General features: G+C 32.3%; 1 protein-coding gene and 1 long non-coding RNA gene across 3 annotated transcripts; one reads left to right on the top strand and one right to left on the bottom strand.

Moving 5' to 3' along the window:
- Nucleotides 1–3,464: 3,464 nt before the first annotated feature.
- Nucleotides 3,465–11,225, top strand: LOC145324274 (carbonic anhydrase-related protein 10-like). Of its 2 annotated transcripts, none has more exons than XM_080166896.1 (9): nt 3,465–3,610; nt 5,274–5,404; nt 6,028–6,094; nt 6,880–7,010; nt 8,090–8,195; nt 8,826–8,912; nt 9,814–9,911; nt 10,581–10,695; nt 11,086–11,225. In XM_080166896.1, the coding sequence occupies exons 1-9, from the start codon at nt 3,476–3,478 to the stop codon at nt 11,173–11,175; spliced, it is 960 nt and encodes a 319-aa protein (XP_080023022.1). In that variant the 5' UTR covers nt 3,465–3,475; the 3' UTR covers nt 11,176–11,225. The 2 variants fall into 2 exon arrangements, with proteins under 2 accessions (XP_080023022.1, XP_080023021.1); XM_080166895.1 differs by having other exon boundaries at nt 10,581–10,699; nt 11,090–11,225.
- A 226-nt stretch (nt 11,226–11,451) lies between these two features.
- Nucleotides 11,452–12,274, bottom strand: LOC145324273 (uncharacterized). The gene is made up of 3 exons (XR_013881225.1): nt 12,200–12,274; nt 11,814–12,024; nt 11,452–11,606 (listed from the first exon to the last, which is right to left on the bottom strand). It is a non-coding gene; the product is annotated as an uncharacterized LOC145324273 (long non-coding RNA).
- Between the last annotated feature and the right edge of the window lie 8,629 nt (nt 12,275–20,903).

Here is a 20,903-nt window from a genome sequence, read left to right as displayed (position 1 = left end):
TTTTGCATTGTTAATTTTTAATGATTAATGTAATTTAATCTACTAGGTACTTTCTCTCAAATTGACAATGGAGGAATCATAACCCCCTTATCAAAACTATTGAAGAAATACACCAATATCCAATAACATTGTTTTATGTCAAGTATTTTGCATTAAATAGGCGAAGTTATGGCTAACATTTGTTATACATGAAGCTTATTTTTATTTTTAATTCGACATTTTGACCAAAGATTAATAATTACTAATTACTATATTTTTCACCCCAAATTAATGTATAAATTATCATTAGAGCATTATATTGATATGATAACAGAACAGAAGTTAAAACGACAACAACCCTACAAATTTAATTTTTTATTATTCTTTAGGTAATTCAGGGTTGATGAACTACTGAAGAGCTCCAAGCTCCTAGCTCTTTCGAATTTATTTTTTAATTATCTCTAAAATTGGAGAGATGTAAGTTTGTTCCTCTTGTCTTTAGGCGGGTTCTACCGCCCCCTGTAAATTATGTGTTAAAATTTGCTGACCAATTAGATTATATTAGATTCTACCCAGTACCCAGAGGTGGATTCATAAAATCAAAATCACATAAAAAATCTACAAAAATTAAATAAATATATCTAGTTTATGTAGATTTTTTATGTGATTTTTTGGAGGATTTTTCATAAAAACAATTTTGATGAGGCTGCGATTCAGCGACCCTAATTTTTTTAAGAATCCCCCTCAGGTTTCTGCTGACCTACCACATTTTACACAACAGTTATTGTCTTATGTTTTCTTTTTTTTCAACATTCTTCAAACAATACAAAATTATTTTTCTTTTCGGAGAAAAAAGGATGTACATTTCCAAAAGTGAGTCTTTTCTATATGTGTTTTACCCAGAGAGCTGTTTATAACACTAGTCCCAAAAGTGGTTCCACGTCAAACGTAAGAGTGGAAAAACATCAGAGTGGACAAACGCAGGAGTTCCAAACGTCGGAGTGGGACAAACTCAGGAGTGGGACAAACGTCGGAGTGGACAAACGCAGGATTTTTGGGACAAACGTCGGAGTGGACAAACACAGGAGTCCCAATTTTTTTTTAATTTTAAATTTTTTTTCAATTTTGAATTTTTTTTTCAATTTTGTATTTTTTTTTATACAAACAACCCCCCCCCCCCTCGGTCCCGTTTAGTTAGGTTAGGTTAAGTTATATGCTAGGGGGCCGAGCGCTGCGGCCATAGTCATTATTTTGTAGACGGGGGTATGAAAAAATTTCAAAATTGTCATATTAAAATAGCGGACACTCCTAGGTTTTACTTAAGCAATGTCCACTCCGACGTTTGTCCCACTCCTACGTTTGTCCACTCCGACGTTTGGGACTCCTGCGTTTGTCCACTCCGACGTTTGGGACTCCTGTTTTCTTATTCGTTGCCTTGGTACAACTTTGGAGACTTTTGGAGTGTTTTTTGATTGGTTGCTTCATTAAGTTGAGCGTTCAAATGTTTAAACAACTAGTTTTTATCTACAGAAGGGGTAATTGCGTGTATCATTATTGGGGATGTACATCAACCAATCGGCCATTGTCTTATCCTTTTAGATCCAAATATTTTTAACATGTTGATTTTTCAGCTATATTTTTAAAAGCATGTTTGCACATAATTAAGTTAAATGGTATATCCTAAAACAAAAGGGTACAATGTTATTGGCTTTTTCTTTAAAATTTCTATCTAAAATACGAGTACGTCCATTTTAAGAATCCTACATTTTGACCTCATTCTGAGGATATTTACTTTGAATTTATATCTAAACGTTTAAATGATATTTTTTTGTTTCAATAAAGAGCGCCGTCACGCTACTATTGATGTTTTTTATTAGCTCTACTGTCTGATTTGTAAAGTTTTACTTTTTATATGGTTGTGGTGGTCTTTTAAACCACTTTGCTTGTTAAATGCTTTTAGTTCATAAGAAAGCTTTAATTTCTATCATATACTACTACTAGTTAATCTTAATTATTTAGTAAAAAAGTAAAGATTTCAATTTATTTCCATGCTCTTTTGGAGAAATGTTCTATGATGCGAATAAACTTTTCTTTTACTACACATATCATAATTCTAGCTAAGGAAGGGAAGATTGCTAAATATCTTGGATAAAACTTTCTTAGAAAATAGTTTCTATTGACCAAGCTTAAGAGGTTGGATAGAATATCAAACAGATTAACAATTGCCTATTAGCGGTGCCATGGAACTCTCATGGGAGCGCCACTCAGATAAGGGCCGGTTTCTAATGTCTTTCATGGACAAAATCACATTAAATTATCATTACGACTTTTCTTGTAATGAACTGTAGTTTTACTATGAACAACAATTTTTAGAACCCAGCGAGAGAAATAGGATTTGATTAAGAGCCCGAGGTTTGCACAATTTTTCAAACCTTGGCGGCCCTTTCATTTCAAGGTTTACTTTTCCCGGAGAAATTCTTATGGATAGATAGATAGTTGACTACGTAGCTACTTAAATATACTTTTTTTCTATCAGTCCACTTTTGGATAAGTCAAATGCAGGTTTTGTACATATATGTCTACGTATTTTCACAGTAGCTTTTAATAGGCTATTTTAGTTTGGGTAAATTACCCCGCGGGGTTAGGCAATTGGCCCCGCAGGGGCTAGAAATAGAATATAAGCTACTGTGAATATACGGACAAAACGCCCCTTAAGAGGCAATGTCATCAAACCAACAATACCCGTCTATTTTAGTGTCATTTCAGTGGTATTTTTGTGTATGACAATCTGACATACTTTGCATTAAATGCTATTATAATGTCAAAGTAACAATAAGATGTATTACTACGGTTCTTTGAAAGTTAGAATTTAAAGTATTTAATTAACATTTTTTCTATTATGTTCAATATCTTCAGATGTTAGACGTAATATATCTTTATTTTTTCATCAAAAAAAGTCAGAAAATAATAAACAACAAAATAGCACTTATTTTAGGTATTGACAATAAGTCTTGCACAATTATATATACACAAAACGCAGCAATGATAAACTTTCAATGTGATTAAGAAGAATTACGACATATTGTTTGAATATACATTAAAATATCTAATTTTCAATAAGGTATAGTTAATCATAATGACTTTAACATTTTTATTAGATTGATTGTTCAGACAGCAATTTATGCTTTGTATGAAAGTAGTTACATGCAATAATCATATAAATAGTTGCTCTGCCCCTACAGTAGGCGATGGTATACCCACAAACTTAAAACAAATTTGCATTTTAACTAAATATCCTCAGTGCTATTGGGAGAAAAGTGTCCTTCCCTCTTAAAAATAGTAGGTATATTCCCTAAAAAGCAGAGCCCATTCGATAAAGTGGTTAGCGAGATCTTAAACTTCATCTAGACGGACAGACGGACGAACGGACAGACAAATTTCATTTATTAGTAAAAATATAAACAATATATTCTATTTATGATAATAGATAAATAAAATGAATCTGCTAATATGTTTGTTAACATTACTACCCATGATTCGTGCCAACTGGGATCATTGGTGGACATATGATGGTATCTCTGGCCCGGCCTACTGGGGATTAATCAATCCTGCATGGACCATGTGCAATAAGGTATGCCTTTTTATTGTCAGCGCATCTACTCGTTGACTGTCTTTTGTCCGTTTGTTGATTAAACTTAATGTTTTTTTTTACTGTCAACTGTCTAAGTTTTAAACAATACTGTTTGGAATATTTTCTACAAGGTACAATTTGTATTTTATTTATTTCTTTTCGTTAGTCAGTCACTTTGGTATTCCTTCTCATACTGAATTTTTAGGTTTATCTAAAGTATGAATTCATAATTTATGTAATGTCATTAGAGTATTGTTATGTTGTTAACGGTTCCATTGGAATTCAGCCCGCACGGGATTCAACCCACGGAATTCAGCCCAGCGGGATTCAACCTAGCGGAATTCAGCCCACAAAGGATTCAGCCCACATGAGATTCAACCCACAGTATTCAGCCCACACGGGATTCAACCCATGGTATTCATCCCATATGAGATTCAACCCACGGAATTCACCCCACACGAGATTCAACCCACTGTATTCAGACCACACGGGACTCAACCCACGGTATTCAGTCTATACGGGATTCAACCCAATATATATATATTTTTTTAAACATTTTTTTTAATTTGAAAAAAAAAATAATTTACCTAATAAAAAAATTTTTTACATTTATAAAAAAATATCTATGGAAATTTTTTTTAAAAATTAGAGAAAAATCTCAGAAAAAAATATGAAAAATTTGTATATATATTGGGTTGAATCCTGTATGGGCTGAATTCCGTGGGTTGAATCTCATATGGGCTGAATTCTGTGGGTTGAATTTCAAGTGGGCTGAATTCCGTGGGTTAAGTCCCGTGTGGGCTGAATTCCGTGGGTTGAATCTCGTATGGGCTGAATGCCGTGGGTTGAATCCCGTGTGGACTGAATTCTTTTGGGTTGAATCCCGCTGGACTGAATTCCGTGGGTTGAATCCCGTGTGGACTGAATTCCAATGGAACCGTTGTTAACATGTAATGGCCACTTTTATTTAGTAATATATCAGCCTATTATTTAACTAGTCCACTATTATTTAACTACATATTTGCTTCGCCCCTTGTTACTAAATAAAGCTGAAGGAGGTCAGGATAACAGCATAACAACCCAAAGTCATTTATAAAGCTTCCCTAAAAAATTTAATCAATTAGGACCAGTAGTTTCCAAGAGCTTTATATTATAGTAGTAGGAAGAAAGGGAGGAGTAGGTTGCGCTAAAAATCCGTAAAGGTGTGAGTTTTAAGGCTTAAAAATAGTAGTAGAACGATAACATTCACTAAATATGTGTATTGAAAAGAACTATAGACAAAACATTTTTTCTTTAAAAGTTAGCATATTTTTTTCGTTCTACTACTGTTTTTAACTTAAAACTCACAACCTTTACGGATTTTTAGCGCAACCTACTCCTCCCTTAATAAAATGCATGTCGACAAATTGTCATCCATTTAGACAAGGCTTCCCATGTTTGTATTTAATCCCTATACATGAAAATTAACCATCAAAGCTTTTTATAGTGTCCATAAAAATGATGCCCTAATGGCCTACAATCAGTCAATTAAAATGTATACTGGCCTGCAATTGGTATTGTAGTCACTGAATCGGCATTCTATTGGAAATTTGTATTGTATGACGTCATTTTTATAGGCACTATTAAGCGCTTCTTAGCCATCTTATTGATTGTTTAATTTCAGGGACGTAGACAATCACCCATCAATATAGACACATCCTTCCTAGTGTATGATAACACACTATCTAGTGTTCTAGTGGATAAACAACCTATTAATGGAAGGATCACAAATACTGGACAATCTCTAGTTTACAGGTGAAAAAAAAGGATGACAACATCAATTTAAGCTGACATTGTAAAATTTGTCATATACGCTAACAATAACAATCTATTTCAATATTAAATGAACATTATATCTTAATAAAAGTCTAACAAAAGTTGATGCTTTAATCTTTTAAAAATTACGTTAGAATTAAAATGCTTGATTTTGCCAATCCTCTTGGTAAGGTGGAGGGGCCACCTTCAAAATAGTTATAAACCTTCACAAATGGAAATCATGTAAGTCCAGCGTTTAGACATTCTGCTATTTTTATATGAGAATTGATAAAAAAACTATGCTTAAAATATCATGCGCATTCTTCTCAAAAATCCCGATTACAAAAACTAAATTAATAGGATGATTCTATAATGGCATATTATTTTTAATAATCTCTACTTTGAAATGCTTATTTCTAAAGGTTAAAATATGTGATAAGTAATTAGGGGTACACTTTAGTACTTCAATATATTTACTAGTGGTTGTGCCCAAAGCACCTTAGGGCTATGTAGAAGTGGGAAATGCATAATAAAAGCGTTAAACCAACCCATGACTAAAATTTAAAGATCTCTGAAGCTAAAGACAAAAAAAAACCTTACTACTTTATATTGCTAATATTAAGGGTGGAGGAAGGTCAACTAGCCATCAACATCACAGGCGGACCTTTGGCATACAAATACCAGTTTCAGGTAGAATAATTTTCTGTCGGTTGCATTACAATTAATTAAGTACCTGAAAGTGTTTTGTATGCGTGAGTGTTCAGTAAGATCTCGTAAACGACAATGCACTCTAAAACAATCCCTTCTTTATTTAGAGGAAGCTCTAAAAAGAAATAAATGTCTTGTTATAAATCTGTTTATAATATGCATTTATTATTAATAAAATAAATTATAATAGATAAGTTTATGTAGATATTTATTTACATTTATTAATCACGCAACGTTTTTATTAAACCAAAATATAAAACGCATCATATTATTCATACGAAATTCTTATCAAGTTTTTGTGTTTCTTTATAATGAAACAAACAAGGATGGTAATATTCTAAGATGAAATCCAACCATTTATTCTACAAAATCTTATTTGTTCCAGCCGTTTAACGAGATATTTCAGGACATACAATCTTTCTACTATTGGATATGGTCTGCTACACATTTTGGTTTAAAAGGGAGATTCAAAAATTGCCGAATAAGTTGATAATTAAAATTATAGAGTTGTTTTGCTCCAACAAATAATGAAAGAAAAGTGATTTTGCACAAGTAAGAACGGATACTTTCCCTTCTTATTAAAAAAAATGAGAATAAAATGGAAGGGCATTTAGGGCTATCAAGTACCTAATTTAACCTAACCTAAACAAACGAAAACTACCCTCACCCTTTTTTTAAACTGATTTCAAAATAAGGTGTGAGGGGTTATCAGAGCTCATGAGGTTACTTTGTGTGACAACGTCGAAATTATTGATTTGTGATTTTAGGAAATTTATTTTCATTGGGGAGACTCGGATAAATCCGGGTCCGAGCACACTGTCAATCATAACCAGTTTGCTGCAGAATTACAGATCTACGGATTCAACGCACAGCTATACTCAAATCTTTCTGTAGCCAAGTAAGTTTTCTTTTAAGTGATCATTTTAAACTGCTTCTGTATCATGAGGGCTTGTAAGTATTCCTATACAACACCTTTGCTTTATTTATCTTTTATTCAAAATGTGAATTTCTCGGTTACCATTCAAGATAGATGGATGGTGTTTTTTTTTGAAGATTCCCTATACCAACGAGCTTGCAGTATGTAGTTAACTTGGTTCATCGGTCTGTCATTCATACTACAAAAAATATAAATATTTAAAGTTTTACCTACTTTATTTTATCCCTTGAATTAACCTGTACTATTTAAACCACCTTGTTCGTATTGAAATCCATGGTTTTTTTGTGATTCGCTACTATATATAGGATGATATCAAATTTGTTTTGAAATACCTTTAAAGCTTTCCAAAAATGAGAATAAATCATAAGAGCGTTAAAGACTTAGAGATTAGCTTTGGTGTCAAGAATATAATTTTGAATAAAAATTTTATAAGGCAAATCCCTCTTATTGTTACCTTTTTGCTTACTAAGTAACTCTTTTCAATATAGTCATTTATCAATAAGTTCATCATTGAAAATTTACATTAAAACATTTAAACTTTTATAAAGCGAAAATATTATAAATTTGCAGAACTTTTATTTATTCTTTTGTTTAAAGAGAATGACAGCATCCATAAGTAGGAGGACAAAATATTATTGACGGAAATATGGACAAAGTGATTTAAAAAGATGTGTTTTCAGTAGTCGTACATCAAGAATAAATTTTTGAAAATTCACGAAACCATTCACATTTGTTTTTTTGTATGTTAATTATTTTTATTTTTGTAACGTAACTGTCAGACTGATGGTCCAATTAATTGGAATCTGATTTTTATAGGAATTCTTCATCTAAAAATTCGGTCGTCATTCAGAGTAAGCAGCAGAAAAATCGAGTTTTCTCTATAGCTTAACGGACGGACAGACAATGCTAATTATACATTTGTTTTGCACACTTTTTAGCCCTCTTAACACTTTGTAAATTTATATTCTTAACCATCATTGATCGACACACAGACCATAATTATGCTACGCTGCAGAAAATGATTTAATGAATTAATTTAGAGAGTTCCCTGGAGGAGTTGTAGCTTTGTCAGTATTAATTCATATCAAGGATGGATTTAAAAAAGAAAAATCTGGTCTTGAGGATATCATTTCACATTTATCAGGGGTAACTTTTTTAAGTTTTTAATATTATGATACATTTTATAAGAGCTTTTCAGCTTCTTTATAGTTGTCTACCTAATTTTTGGACAAACTGCTGCCGCAGCAAGCTGCTTTATCATGAAATCAGCTGCAAAACCCGAACATATCACCATTCGAAAGCCAGCTGTACTATTATTGACAATGAGCAACCACAGTCACCAAATTGTTTTTAATAGTGGCCTTATAAGAAAAAAACAACTTTTCAACTTGTATTCATATTTCCCATCGTCTTTTTTAAATATCCTGCATACGAAAAGATAATATTTATTAAATAGACAACTTTCAGCAGATATTAAAAAAAAGTTATAAAATTAAAACCATTTTTGTTAGCCCCGAGAGGCCAAAAGTACTGGGTAAGAAAACTGGTATAAATTTCATAATTTTTATTTTATTATTTGTTGGCAATTATTTGTAATACACTGCTATTTTTCAGTATGACTGAAAACCGGATCTAGTCGGCGGATATTAATCAGTTTCATCGTAACACTTGAAAAGAAATATTATCTAAGAAGAAGCCAATCTATTAACACTCAAAAATACACGGAAACGTCATCTTTTACATCAAAAATTATTCTGAAAAATTAAATTTTTCAAGGTGATTTATCGAGGTGGGAGCACTAAAGTTGGAGCCTTGTCTTTAGCTTCAATCCTACCAAGAACAAATGAATACATCACTTATGAGGTAATATAACATTTTTACAGCAAATAAATCAAAATTTACCTAAAAGTTTTTAAAATCATTGATCTCCTGTTTTTTAGAGGGGGGGGGGTGATTGTTGATTATTTGGGAGATGATGTCTAATCTTCAAAGAAAATAATCTAAAATCAAAAGGGAATGTATAAAATAAGCCTAATCTTTATCATATTCTAAATGAATATAAACATATACACTCACAATATGAAAAAAAGTATCTTTTTTGCCAAAAAAGGAGTTACTAAGCTTCTCCAAGACACTTTTATTTCTTATTATTATTAATTCTTTTCATCTACTTTTATTTATCTCATGTCCAAATTACTGAATAACATAAAATTTGTTTTTGACCTAAGTTTTATATGGCGTTGTTTATAAAATAATCAATATTTGTAACTATAGTCCCTATTAAACCTTTAGGTATTACTGATCTACAACTAATCCTATTTTGTCGACCTTAAATGTTTACTGTAAATTATTCTGGTTACTTATGCTTGTTTTATACATACGTTCTCTCATTCGTTGGTTTAAAACAGCTGGGTACTATTAAAAAATCTTGCATGATTGGCTTAAACAAGCATTATCCAAACTTCAATTTACAGAAGGGATATTTTTTATCATCATAGGATATTTATTAAAATTTACTGTCTATTGTCTTATCCTTTAACCCTTAACCATCGGGCACCTTTATCGGTCGGGGGTGGGGGGGGGGGACGGTGGTCAACCCCCCCTCTAATGTCTCAGCTCCCAGAAGAGCTAGAGTGCTAAAAAAATTTGTGCAAGTCCCATGTTTGATAATGAATTATCGACCGACCGTTAAGGGTTAAGATCTCTGAGTTTATCTATCATTTGACTATATTAAGTTTTTTTTACACTTTATTTTGCTTTTCAGGGTTCCACCACGTTTCCTGGTTGTTGGGAGACAACTACTTGGATAGTTTACAACAGACCTATCTACATATCAAAACATGACCTAGAACAGTTTCAACGGTGAGATTTTATTACAAAGTAGCCTCGCTTTTCAGATTAATATTATTACACCAATCTACATAAAAAAAAAAAGATTTTTAGCAATTTAAAGGTAAAACATCGCTAATGGCTAAGAATAAAATGATATTTAAGTTAAGAAAGATAATGCAAATTTATAGCTTAACCGCCTGTCAACCTAATTAGGTTTTGATTATCATAGAACCATGTTCCAGGAAGTGACACACTTTTTGACAAGAAATATTCCCACTAAACTAACGCTCCTAAAAAACAAAAAAAAATTCACTGGTACCCAAAGTTTTCTAACGACATCTCATCCATTAGGATCTCTAAAAAAAAGACGGATAATTAAATCAAAGACGATTGAATAAAATGTTATGGTCACTAATATTTATTTATCGCATCGTATTATAGACAGCTTTCCGTGGGTATTAAAATGAAAAAGTATAAGACTAGTTTATTTTAGTCTCGAGTTGCCCAAGGCCCAGGCTAACAAAACTGGTGTTAATATCATGATCTTTCATTTTAATATTCGTAAAAAATTGTCTGTGATACGTTGCTATACATGATTTTTCCCTATGGTTGATAACCAGATATTAATTGGTTTCGAAGTCATATTGGAAAAAAAATCATTTCATTGTTCTTATTTAGATAAATATTTAAATTTTTCAGGCTAAAACAAGGAGACAGATTGCAAGAAAAAGCCCCGCTGGGAAATAATCTTCGCCCACAGCAACCATTGAATAGCAGAGGACTTAGGACTAATATTGCACTCGATTCTCAGAAGGTGAGTTTTCTTTTTCATCCTTAAGATCCCAGAAATGGCTAGTCTGTCAGTTTTAGAATGTAAGGCTTGAACGAGGATTTTTGTTTTTTTAGTAGCGAAGCTACTCTGTAATACCTTTTGTATGTCCGTAACGCTCTGGAGGATAAGTTATTCTCTCGACTGATTTTGAAGATGACAGCTGAAATTTTCATCAAATATTTGTACGACAAATACGAATCTAGTCTATACAATGTTTGTCCAAATGTCTGTCGTTCATTCGTTCATGCTTCGCTTACATCTTTAAGTTTTTGTATACTATCTCTCTTTTCTTTATTATGACAACTGAGTATCTGCTATATAACTAACTTTGTCCGTTTACCATGATTTTTTTCAATGTTAATATGTTTTTAGGTAGAAAAATCTGAGTGCCTTGACCCCTCAACAATAATGAAATATGAATCAAGTTCGTGGATAAATAAACATTCTACTCTGCTCAATTAATATATCATTTATTATATCATGTTGTTAATGAAATAAATAATATAAGAATATTTTTTAATTTTCCGCAAAGCTTTCAATAGTCAATATTCTTAAGGTACCACGTCAGAGACAGTTAGATGAATAAATTTTGATATAATAACCCATACAACTACCTGGCATAAGTGATGGGTGTAATTTCTAGGAACTTTTTAAGACTATTACACAACCAATAGCGTCCGAAATCTTTGCTTTAATGGTTAAATCTTTAAATCTCGTTAAAAATAACAACACAAGTAGTAAAATATAAAACTTTATTATACATAAAATTTAAATAATAAAAATTACTACTAATAGAGGCATAAAACAAAATCTTGGGTAGGAGGGCTTGGTCTTGCTTTTCTTTTTCCTGAGTTTTGAATAAACACGTTCTTGATATTCTTGACGGTTAAAACCTAAAATAAAATTAGAACTTTTGCATGTTTAGATCATTCAACTTCAAGGTACAGAAATATTTAAACAAATCTTTTAAAGAATATAAAATACTACAACAAGGATGACAACATCCATAAGAGCAAAGTACAAATAACATTGTAAAAGCTATAAAATAAGTCAAGTATCAAGACTATCCCTGCCCTCCCCATTTATTGATAAGTACTCACTTTGTCAGGTATTACTCTTGTGAAGAATAGTTGGTTAAACTTGGTAAGGAATCTCGAGACTCTGGGGTAGCAGATCTACCACTTCAGCAGATCCTGGGCTTCAAGGGAGGCAAAACTCTAATGCTTTGTTGAGGTCAACATCTAAGGCATCACATCCTACAGCTAATAGGCAGGCGGAAAACTAGCGGAGTTTATGAGATCAACACGCTTCCTGTAACAGTAACATCGGGTTAGATGTAGTCCACTATATCCTACAGGTAAGTCTATCCGTCGGTCTGTCTCTCCTCTAGGCTACAGCACTCCTCTCTCTTTAACATCAATTGGTATAGTCCAGATCTCTCTATCCTTCAAGTCTGTCTGTCAGTTAAACCATTATAAATAACTACCTGAAAGTTCCATTTTCTTTTAGGCTTGTTAGAACCAATCGAATGATGTACAGGGAAGGGAAAGATCTTGACACTAAATATATTACAATTTTAATCATACATAAAGATACATATTTAAGTCCCAACAGCAGGGATTACAAGGGATAAGACACGTGTATTTTAAGCGTGCTTATATACAGGGATTGCATGGGTTAAGACAATTGCAATCAAAAAATTATAAACATTTACCTTGTGTCCATATCAGGGATCACAAGGGATAAGACAATAAATAATAAAAAAGGCAAGTAAATTCAATATAATAAATTACTTCCTTAGATATAGATTAATTTTCGCCAGTAAACATGGGTTGGTTTTAGGCTATTTTAATCATAATAAGTTACAAATAATAAATTAAATAACTTCACTTAAAACTCCCTTTTGGAGCACAGCTAGGAACAAATATATATAATAGTATGGTAGTACCTTCTCTCTCACAATAAAATAATGACTGATAGATTTGCTCCAATTACCGCTGCTTTTATACCCGTCTACTTTTGGCGCGAATTTATTTTGTACGCTAAACTGGTTTTTTCCTCCCGTACCTTTCTTCATCAGGGAACAAAGGACGGGTAAATCCATACTTTATTTTCGTCTTTTTAAGTATATTTTCACAATGGATTTAGATTATACATTTAGATTTTACAATGGGGATCTTTTTCTTTTGGTAGCAAATAGCTTTCTGCTCTTTTGTAGCGACTTGGCTCTGTTAATATTTGTTTATTACTGGTTATTTTAAGTCATGAATCAATTTTATAATTCACTTTGTCCGTCCGTTAGTTGGTAACGCAATTGGGGAAATGAGATTTATTCAGCTTCTATTTAAGCTAGACCATTGATGTTTCTTGTCAAAATTCACATCATTATGGAACATAAAAAAGTATATATAACATTTAAAGCAGTCGGACAGCTTTAAATCAGCTTTTAGCCGTTTTTACTGATTTCCACATATCTTTGGCGTTTGTTAATCCATTTTTTGAGACAGCGTAAAGTGGCACCAAAAAATGACGTCATACGATAGAATAACCAATGAGAAGACAGCATAAATTTTACAATTTGTCAATTACAGCGTATTCTGGCCTCTCATTGGTCAACTTTATTGTATGACGTCATTTTTTGGTGCCACTTTACGCTGTCTCATTTTTGTACTTCGCTGCTTATGGATGATGTCATCACCGGCCTTGTTTTCTAAGAAATAAAATTAGATTTTGTTTTAACAATTTTTCATAACCTTTAGCAGTTAATAGTTAATGGTATGTTTAGCATTTTAAACACTATAGAAATTCCTTGGTCATTTTCCAGTATGATTTAGTTGAACCATATGAAACTTCGTATAAGGAGAAAGTTATATCAATTTACAAATTATATAATAAATGTGGAATAAATCTAACTAACAAACTATAGTTATAATAATTCAATAGTTAAATGTAAATTGAATCTTTGTTGTCTTAAATAGAAAACTACACACTGGTTTACAGGCCTTTAGTAGAAGTATGCCTGTTTTTTAGGCCAAAGCATTTCCTATACATATACAATAAGTGTTAAATACCTCACAAACCAGCAGAAGGTTCAGTTTAAAGGGAGATACGGAAAGTGTCATGCATGACGTCATAAAAATACGTCTAAAAGGAAGGATGAGAGGAGTAGAGAGAAAGGAAATCCATAAAATATAGATGGATTTAAACGTATTTTTATGACCTCATACAAGACACTTTCCCTATTTCCAGTTAAAAGACTATTGGTTTTTGGCCGGGAATCAAACCCAATACTAATTTGTAGATCAAAGAGAGGGGGGGGGGGAGGGTCAGTATGATTCTCTGTGGAAAATGAGAATTTTCTATTGCATGTTTAGATGTTAGTGATAAGAAAATACCACTATTTCCTGAATAAATGCTGCAGTTTACTTGGTGGTATCCTTTAAATCCACAGAGGACTGACCAACCTAGTTTAAAATCTTAAATAGTATCATTTAAAAACTTTAGTAAGTTTGTTTTATTTCATTAACGGATAAGCTCATAGTGGCCTTTAGGGGCACGTTTTTAATGTTAGGTTTTAAATGAAAAAGTAAAAAAAATTGGAGATATTTTTTCTGTAGGCGATGTCTCTTGGGAAGGAGGTGGTACCCTCCCCAAAACAATAGCAAATAATATTGACAGAGCTTTGCAAATACAGAGTCTGAGTTTCTGGGGGATGGACATAGACATTTCTTTTTAAAAACCTAAATAAGAAGAGGCTTCACTTTTCGTGTAAAGGGAATTTCCCTTTTACTTACTTGCTTAACCTTTTAATATTCTTTTACATACACTTTATTTAGTTTTTTTGCCTTTTTTATCGTATGTTTTAATGTTGTTTTATGTTTTAATTTTTCATAATGTGTCAATATTTCGAAGGGAATTATAAATGGCATTATATTGTGGCAATTTAAATTCGCTTTGAATACCTACACCCTTGTTTTTTTGATTTTTCTTTGTTGTAATAATTCTTTTTAAACATAGGAACTAAACTTAATAAAAAGATTCTTTTGTTATTTTTATTAAAAATTATTGATCGTATACTAGGGAACTGGAATGATATAAGTATGTTAGATATTTAATAACAATTAGTTTAACAAAAAAATACCTAATAAAGATAATTATTAATATATTGTCAATTAACCAGTGGTGTCTGTCTGTTTGTATGTCATTCTTTTGCGAAAATCTTGTTTCACATAATCAACATTAGAGTAAAACACTAGAGGGAGAAAGGGTTAAATAACTGTATCTCCCCATCGCATCCGCCTTGTGCAACCTTTCTATTGGGTCATTGAAAATCAACCAATATGGTGTCGAAAATTTTAAAACAGCCAAGTGGCAGAAAAAATAATTTAGAAGCAGACGAAAGGGTTCTTTGAAAAAGGAAGGGAGGTAGTTGTCTGTATGTATATACATCTATACTATAGATCTGTTTAATTACCAACATGGAATTAAACACTATTATAAAAAAAGGGCTCGGGAGCCGCTGCCGGAGCTATCTTTAGCTGCGCGTCTTTCTCAGCCACTCAATCAGCCTCAGCCTTAGTCGCAGCCGCGCGGTTTAAAGAAAACATAAGCCACTCAAAGCCTCAGCCGCATTCAGCCGCTGGAAGCCTCATCCACCCAAAGCCTCACCAACAATCAGCCGCTGCCGCACTCAGAGTCAGCCACCCTAAACAACAGCCGAAATCAGCCGCGCAGCTTGCAAGTGAAGGGGTGACATTGATTTTATTTTTTAAACTTTGTAAGTCCCCCCCCCCCCTTAACAAAAAATATACAAAATCATATATTTTTTATTTATAATACAAAGTAGTACGATGTCTGTCTGTCTGTCTCAGTAACCACTGAACCGATTGGGCTCTACTCTTCAGGGAATATACCTACCTACCTATATACACCCCCCCCCCAAAAAAATGAAAAATACCCCCCCCCCCCAAAAAAAAAAAAAATATTTTAAACTAAAATAAAAAAGGGGAGTTCGACTACCCCCCCCCCCCCCTCAAAAAAAATACCCCCCTCCCAAAATTTTTTTTTTTTACTTTTTCTTTTTGAATCTAAATAACACAAACATAGGTTGATTAAACCTCTTGGGGAAAAAAAGCCCCTAGAGGCTAGGGGCGAAGCCGCTAGTTTATAAAAAAAAGTGTTTTATTTGGAGATGCATATAGTTTACCAATAATTCTTTCAATAAATAGCGTAAAACTGATAAAACAAGGATGACATAAATGCAAAGCTCTGAAATCAAATGAAAGAAAAGTATATCTCTTAATATCAGCAGTAAGAAACATTTTTCATGTGTTTAGTTATTGCACGTTGTTGAGCTGGGATTCGAACCTATCGTCTCACCAGAGAAGAAGACGCTAAGTGTTAAGCCACATTCTCGGGTTTTTGTTGATATTATATTATTCACAACTTTTTAGTATTAGACCATAGTATAAGACATAAAAAATTGAAACTCCATATTCGCCCTTCCCAATTTCTTCGTAAATGCCCTTTGAGACTATGGAAGCAGTCGCTAGAATTTTGAATATTTTCTACATTAGAGTAAAATAATAGAGGGAAAAAGGGTTAAATAACCCTATCTCCCCATCGCAACCGCCTTGTGCAACCTTTCTATTGGGTAATTGAAAATAAACTAATGGTGTCGCTTGTAATAACAAAGCCAAGTAGCAGAAAATAATTTAGAAGCAGACGAAAGAGGTCTTTGAAAAAGGAAGGGAGGTAGTTGTCTGTATATACATCTATACTATAGATCTATTTTTTTCTACCTTGTTGTAAATAAACTAGCCCACACATTGAATAATAAGTGTATAAATGGTCTTTGGCGGTTAGAAATCACTTCCACATAATGCATCATATTTTATAACACCACCAGTTCCGTATTTTATTACAACTCCACAAACTTCTTTTTCACTCACAACATTGAACAACATCACACTTTTTTAGAATTCTGTCACTTGTTTGAAAAAAAATTAAAACACTTTGGTGAAAGTTATGACACATTGTCTCTGGCACCAAATGTTTAGTATAGGATAAGTCCAAAACAAACATACAAATCAAAGTTGTCATTCTGGGCTACCAATGCTCAATTTTGAGAATTGTACTCATTTGTGTATTATATTGAAATATAAGTTTTAACAAATAACTGATAACATAAGCAAAGACGTCCAAGCTTTTTTTCTGATGGGGTAAAATGTGTGGTTATGAAAGTTTGAGTGTGGCAATCCAATGTTTGAATTTTTAGTGGGGTAAAATGAGGGATTTCTAAGTTTGAGAGGGGAGTAAACACCCTTGGACGTCTTTGATCATACGTATGTAATTAAATTGTCAATAATAGATTGTCGATATGTCAATGTAAAGTCATCCAAGTCCACTTTTTATTGTTACGATGTATTTATTACCAAAAACTAAATTTAAAAAATAGCATGTCGTATCATATCAGCAAGTGCCACTTTTAATTAAATTCACATATAGTCGACATAACCCCTGAATTTCATATCGATATAATGCTGACAAAACATGGATGAAATAAATCTATAATTTTAAGATTGCAGTCAGTGACCATTACGCCTATTTAGACTTTTTTCTGACAATTTTTAGCGCCAAAATAAAGAGGAGGGTAGTGACTGTACCTAGAAATTTAACCGCGGTTGATCGTACATTTGTTTAGCTGAAGTCACTAGGTTTTTAAAAATCAATAGACGCAGTTAATCTGACTTTAAGGATGGTGGCTAAATATAAATATTCGAATCTCTGTACAAATCCAACAAATTATTCTAGGCAATCACATATTATGAAGTCTAAACCGAAGTCATTATTTGAAAGATACTGCAAAGCATCTTAATAGACAAGGGTCAATGAAACTTTGGACAAGGATGATCATCCTTATGTAAAAGTAACAGGATGTCTATCTGTCTGTTTGAAGCTTACGATCTCGCTAACCGATGAACCATCATGATCCTCCTTTTAAGTGAAGCTTCTTATATGTCCTGTGAAGATTTACAATGATCATTTTTATATAAAAGTAACAGGAAGTATATCTGCCATTATGATTATCCTTCACAGTGAAGCTTCGTATAGGTCCAGGGAATGATTAAGACAATTTTTGAGAAAATATCAGTCTAGAAAAAAGATACCCCCCTTCCCCCCCGAAAAAAATTCTTCTTTTTACTTTTAGTTTTTATTTAAAACATATAAACTATATTTCTCTTAATGGATACAACTATTTAGCAAGTTTGTCAGTGCCAGAAAACTTTAATTTAATTCTAGCTGTACCGTTTTAGATTATAAAACAAATGTATCTTATTCAGTACTTTCGGATATGCCTAAACATTTGATTGTAATAATCTGTATTTTACCTATATAAAGATTTACTGATTTAGAAGAGCAATATCGGACCAGCTGTTATTTAGCGAGATCTTTCGTTGCACACATACAGACAGACAATCAACTTTAATTATTTTAGGATGCTAAACAAGATTAAGGTAGGTCGCCAATCCCCCCCCCAAAAAAAAAAAAATATCATAATAGCCCCTCTCAAAATTATAAACGTATATTCTCTGACAATTTCTTTATCAAATTTATTTATTGACCCTTCTTTGAAACCCAATTTCTTTCTATTTAAAATGTTTTGAAAAGTAAAACAAAGTTGTAACCATGTAAACTTAAAAGGTGTTTGGGGCGAGCAAAAAAAGCACGTAATGAGAAAACTTAAAACTTATAATGAATCCTTCCCTTAAAGTTGTTCTAAGTTTCAATTCTTCAGGGAGGGAAAGGACAATAGCAGGTGCAGGTATAAAATGTACAACCTTTTCATCGACAAAATTAATTTAAGCTACGGAAAAAGAATGCTGCATAACATTTTAGAGGAACAAATTTATTGTCCATTTTCCAATCCCTGCAATCTTTAGTTTGTTTATTTGCAAAAATTTCAGCAGGAATGGATGCTCGTTGTTAATATTTAGTACAGAAATCTTTAAAATTAACATCTAACCAGGGCAGGAGTACTGTTAATTATTCTGGTACCCAAAGTTTTATTAATAAGTTCTCTATTTCAGAACCTTAAAAACTTTGATTACTTTTATTTTATATGAATTGGTCGGTACAAGCTTGTAGTGTCTAAACTGTTAAACCAACCATTTTAATTTAATAAAGGGGTAAATTTAAATAAGATAATTAATTAACTTTTAAAAATTTACCATAACTATTTTTTAGTTTTAGAACATAAATTGCTAAAAATTAAATAATAATATTGTTAATATAAATCAAATTCTTTAGCACGCCATGAAACAAAAACACATAATTACAACAACAAAAATATTTTAGTATGAAAACCTATCTATTTTTCATTTGAATACACAAAAAATCCTTCTTTAAACATTTCCGAACTTGAAGAATAAAGTTTTTGGATCATCTCTGTAATACAAAGAAAGATTATTATAGTTTGGTAACGGATAAACGGCTGGTTGCACAGCCCTTCCCTGTAAATAAATCTATGACCATATAGTCGACGTGAGCCATTCTTTTCTTGATGCAGAAAACACAAACGTTCAAATAAGTCCAAATTTACACGCTTTATTTTAGTTTTGTTGTAGGATTAGGTAAACCACTAGAGGAAGAAAGGGTTAAATAACTGTATCTGCCCATCGCATCTACCTTGTGCAACTTTTCTATTAGGTCATTGAAAATCAACTAATGGTGTCGCTTATATTAACACAGCCAAGTAGCAGAAAATAGTTAAGAAGCAGACGAAAAGGGTCTTTGAAAAAGGAAGTAAGGTTGTCTGTATATACATCTATACCATAGATCTGTTTTTGTAGGTCCTGTTGTGTCAGGGATCTTAAAGGATAAGACAATGGACAATAAATAGATATACATCCCCAATTATGATAAACAAATTATCAATAATATGAAATGATTAGTTTAAAGGTTTGGACTCTACTAGTTAGAAACCCAACAATCAAAATGATATAACAAAACCAAAAGTTTTTGAGCCATAAAATTTATGGTATCAGGGTAATTTACAAGCCAATATTCTCTCCCAATTTATTCAGGCATCCTTAAAAGCCATCAAAAAATAATTTCTCTGTATCCCCGACCTGATCCAAAGTTTGGAAGTAAAGACTGAAGTAAGAATGTTAATGAAAAAAGTGTTTGAAAGTAAATAGAATCAGTATTCCCCTTTGATTCTAACAAAATTCAATTGGATCCCATCATCTCCAATATAAGTATACACGGTGATTCCCTGTCAAAAAAGTTTTTATTTTTTTCATATCTAGACAGGAAACCGATATAAAATAATTGATACAGTTTACGGGAAAACGTCACTTGAATCGATTATTTCAACAATGAAAATTTAAAAACTTCATGGCCCCTTTGATTCTAACAAAATTCAATATTATCTTATCATCTCCAATATATGTATAAACGGTGATACCCTGTCAAAAAAAAAAGTTTAGATTTTTTATATCAAGACAGGAAACTGAAATACATAAAATTTGGATCTAGTACAGTTTATGTAGCTGGAGCCGATTATTTCAACAACAAAAATATATAAACTTTAAAAGTTGCTAGTGGCTAAACGGTGAAACGTACAACCAAGGGATCTAAAGGGATGAGATCACGGAAGATAAAATGATGTACTTACCAAAAGAGGATAATAATAGTTATTTCTTTCATCGAATTATAAACCGCTTTCCGCGGACATAAAATGTACAATTAAAAACTGGTTTTAATGTTATGATTGTACATTTTTATATTCGTAGAAAGCAGTTTATAATACGATGCTAGACATAGTTTTTTCGTATGGATGAGAACCGGTTCCTATCCACCGGATTCGAATGAATACGAGAAACGAAATTACTCTTTCTGTAGATTAAATTCATTGGCTAACACGTGTTTGGACACTGCTAGTGAATGTATGAACCAATCAAAATTAAATAAAAGTACCCAAAGTTTTTATGCAAAAGAATACTTATTTTAACAGGGAATAATAAAAACATACAAGATCAGTTTATGTGTTGCAATTTTTCAAAGTAAAATTATAGCTATCTTAAAAGGATTGGGGCTGAACGGATAAATGCATTTTACCTAAAACTGAGAGTTTGAAGAAACATGAATTCAAATTTTGTTTAAAGGTTATAGAGTTATAGGTTCCA

The sequence above is a fragment of the Acartia tonsa genome, chromosome 7 (genome assembly GCF_053477335.1).
Source record: "Acartia tonsa isolate MP-2025a chromosome 7, ASM5347733v1, whole genome shotgun sequence".
Classification (NCBI taxonomy): domain Eukaryota; kingdom Metazoa; phylum Arthropoda; class Copepoda; order Calanoida; family Acartiidae; genus Acartia; species Acartia tonsa.
The sequence above is the reverse complement of the archived record's forward strand: the minus strand, read 5'-3'. Positions and strand labels throughout refer to the sequence as shown.

What these genes read in the sequence shown, in the direction of transcription:
- LOC145324274 (XM_080166896.1), top strand. Translation starts at nt 3,476, where the DNA reads ATGAATCTGCTAATATGTTTGTTAACATTACTACCCATGATTCGTGCC. An exon ending in CATGGACCATGTGCAATAAG is followed by an intron (nt 3,611 to 5,273) that starts GTATGCCTTTTT and finishes GTTTAATTTCAG; the next exon opens with GGACGTAGACAATCACCCAT. An exon ending in TCATTTCACATTTATCAGGG is followed by an intron (nt 8,196 to 8,825) that starts GTAACTTTTTTA and finishes AAATTTTTCAAG; the next exon opens with GTGATTTATCGAGGTGGGAG.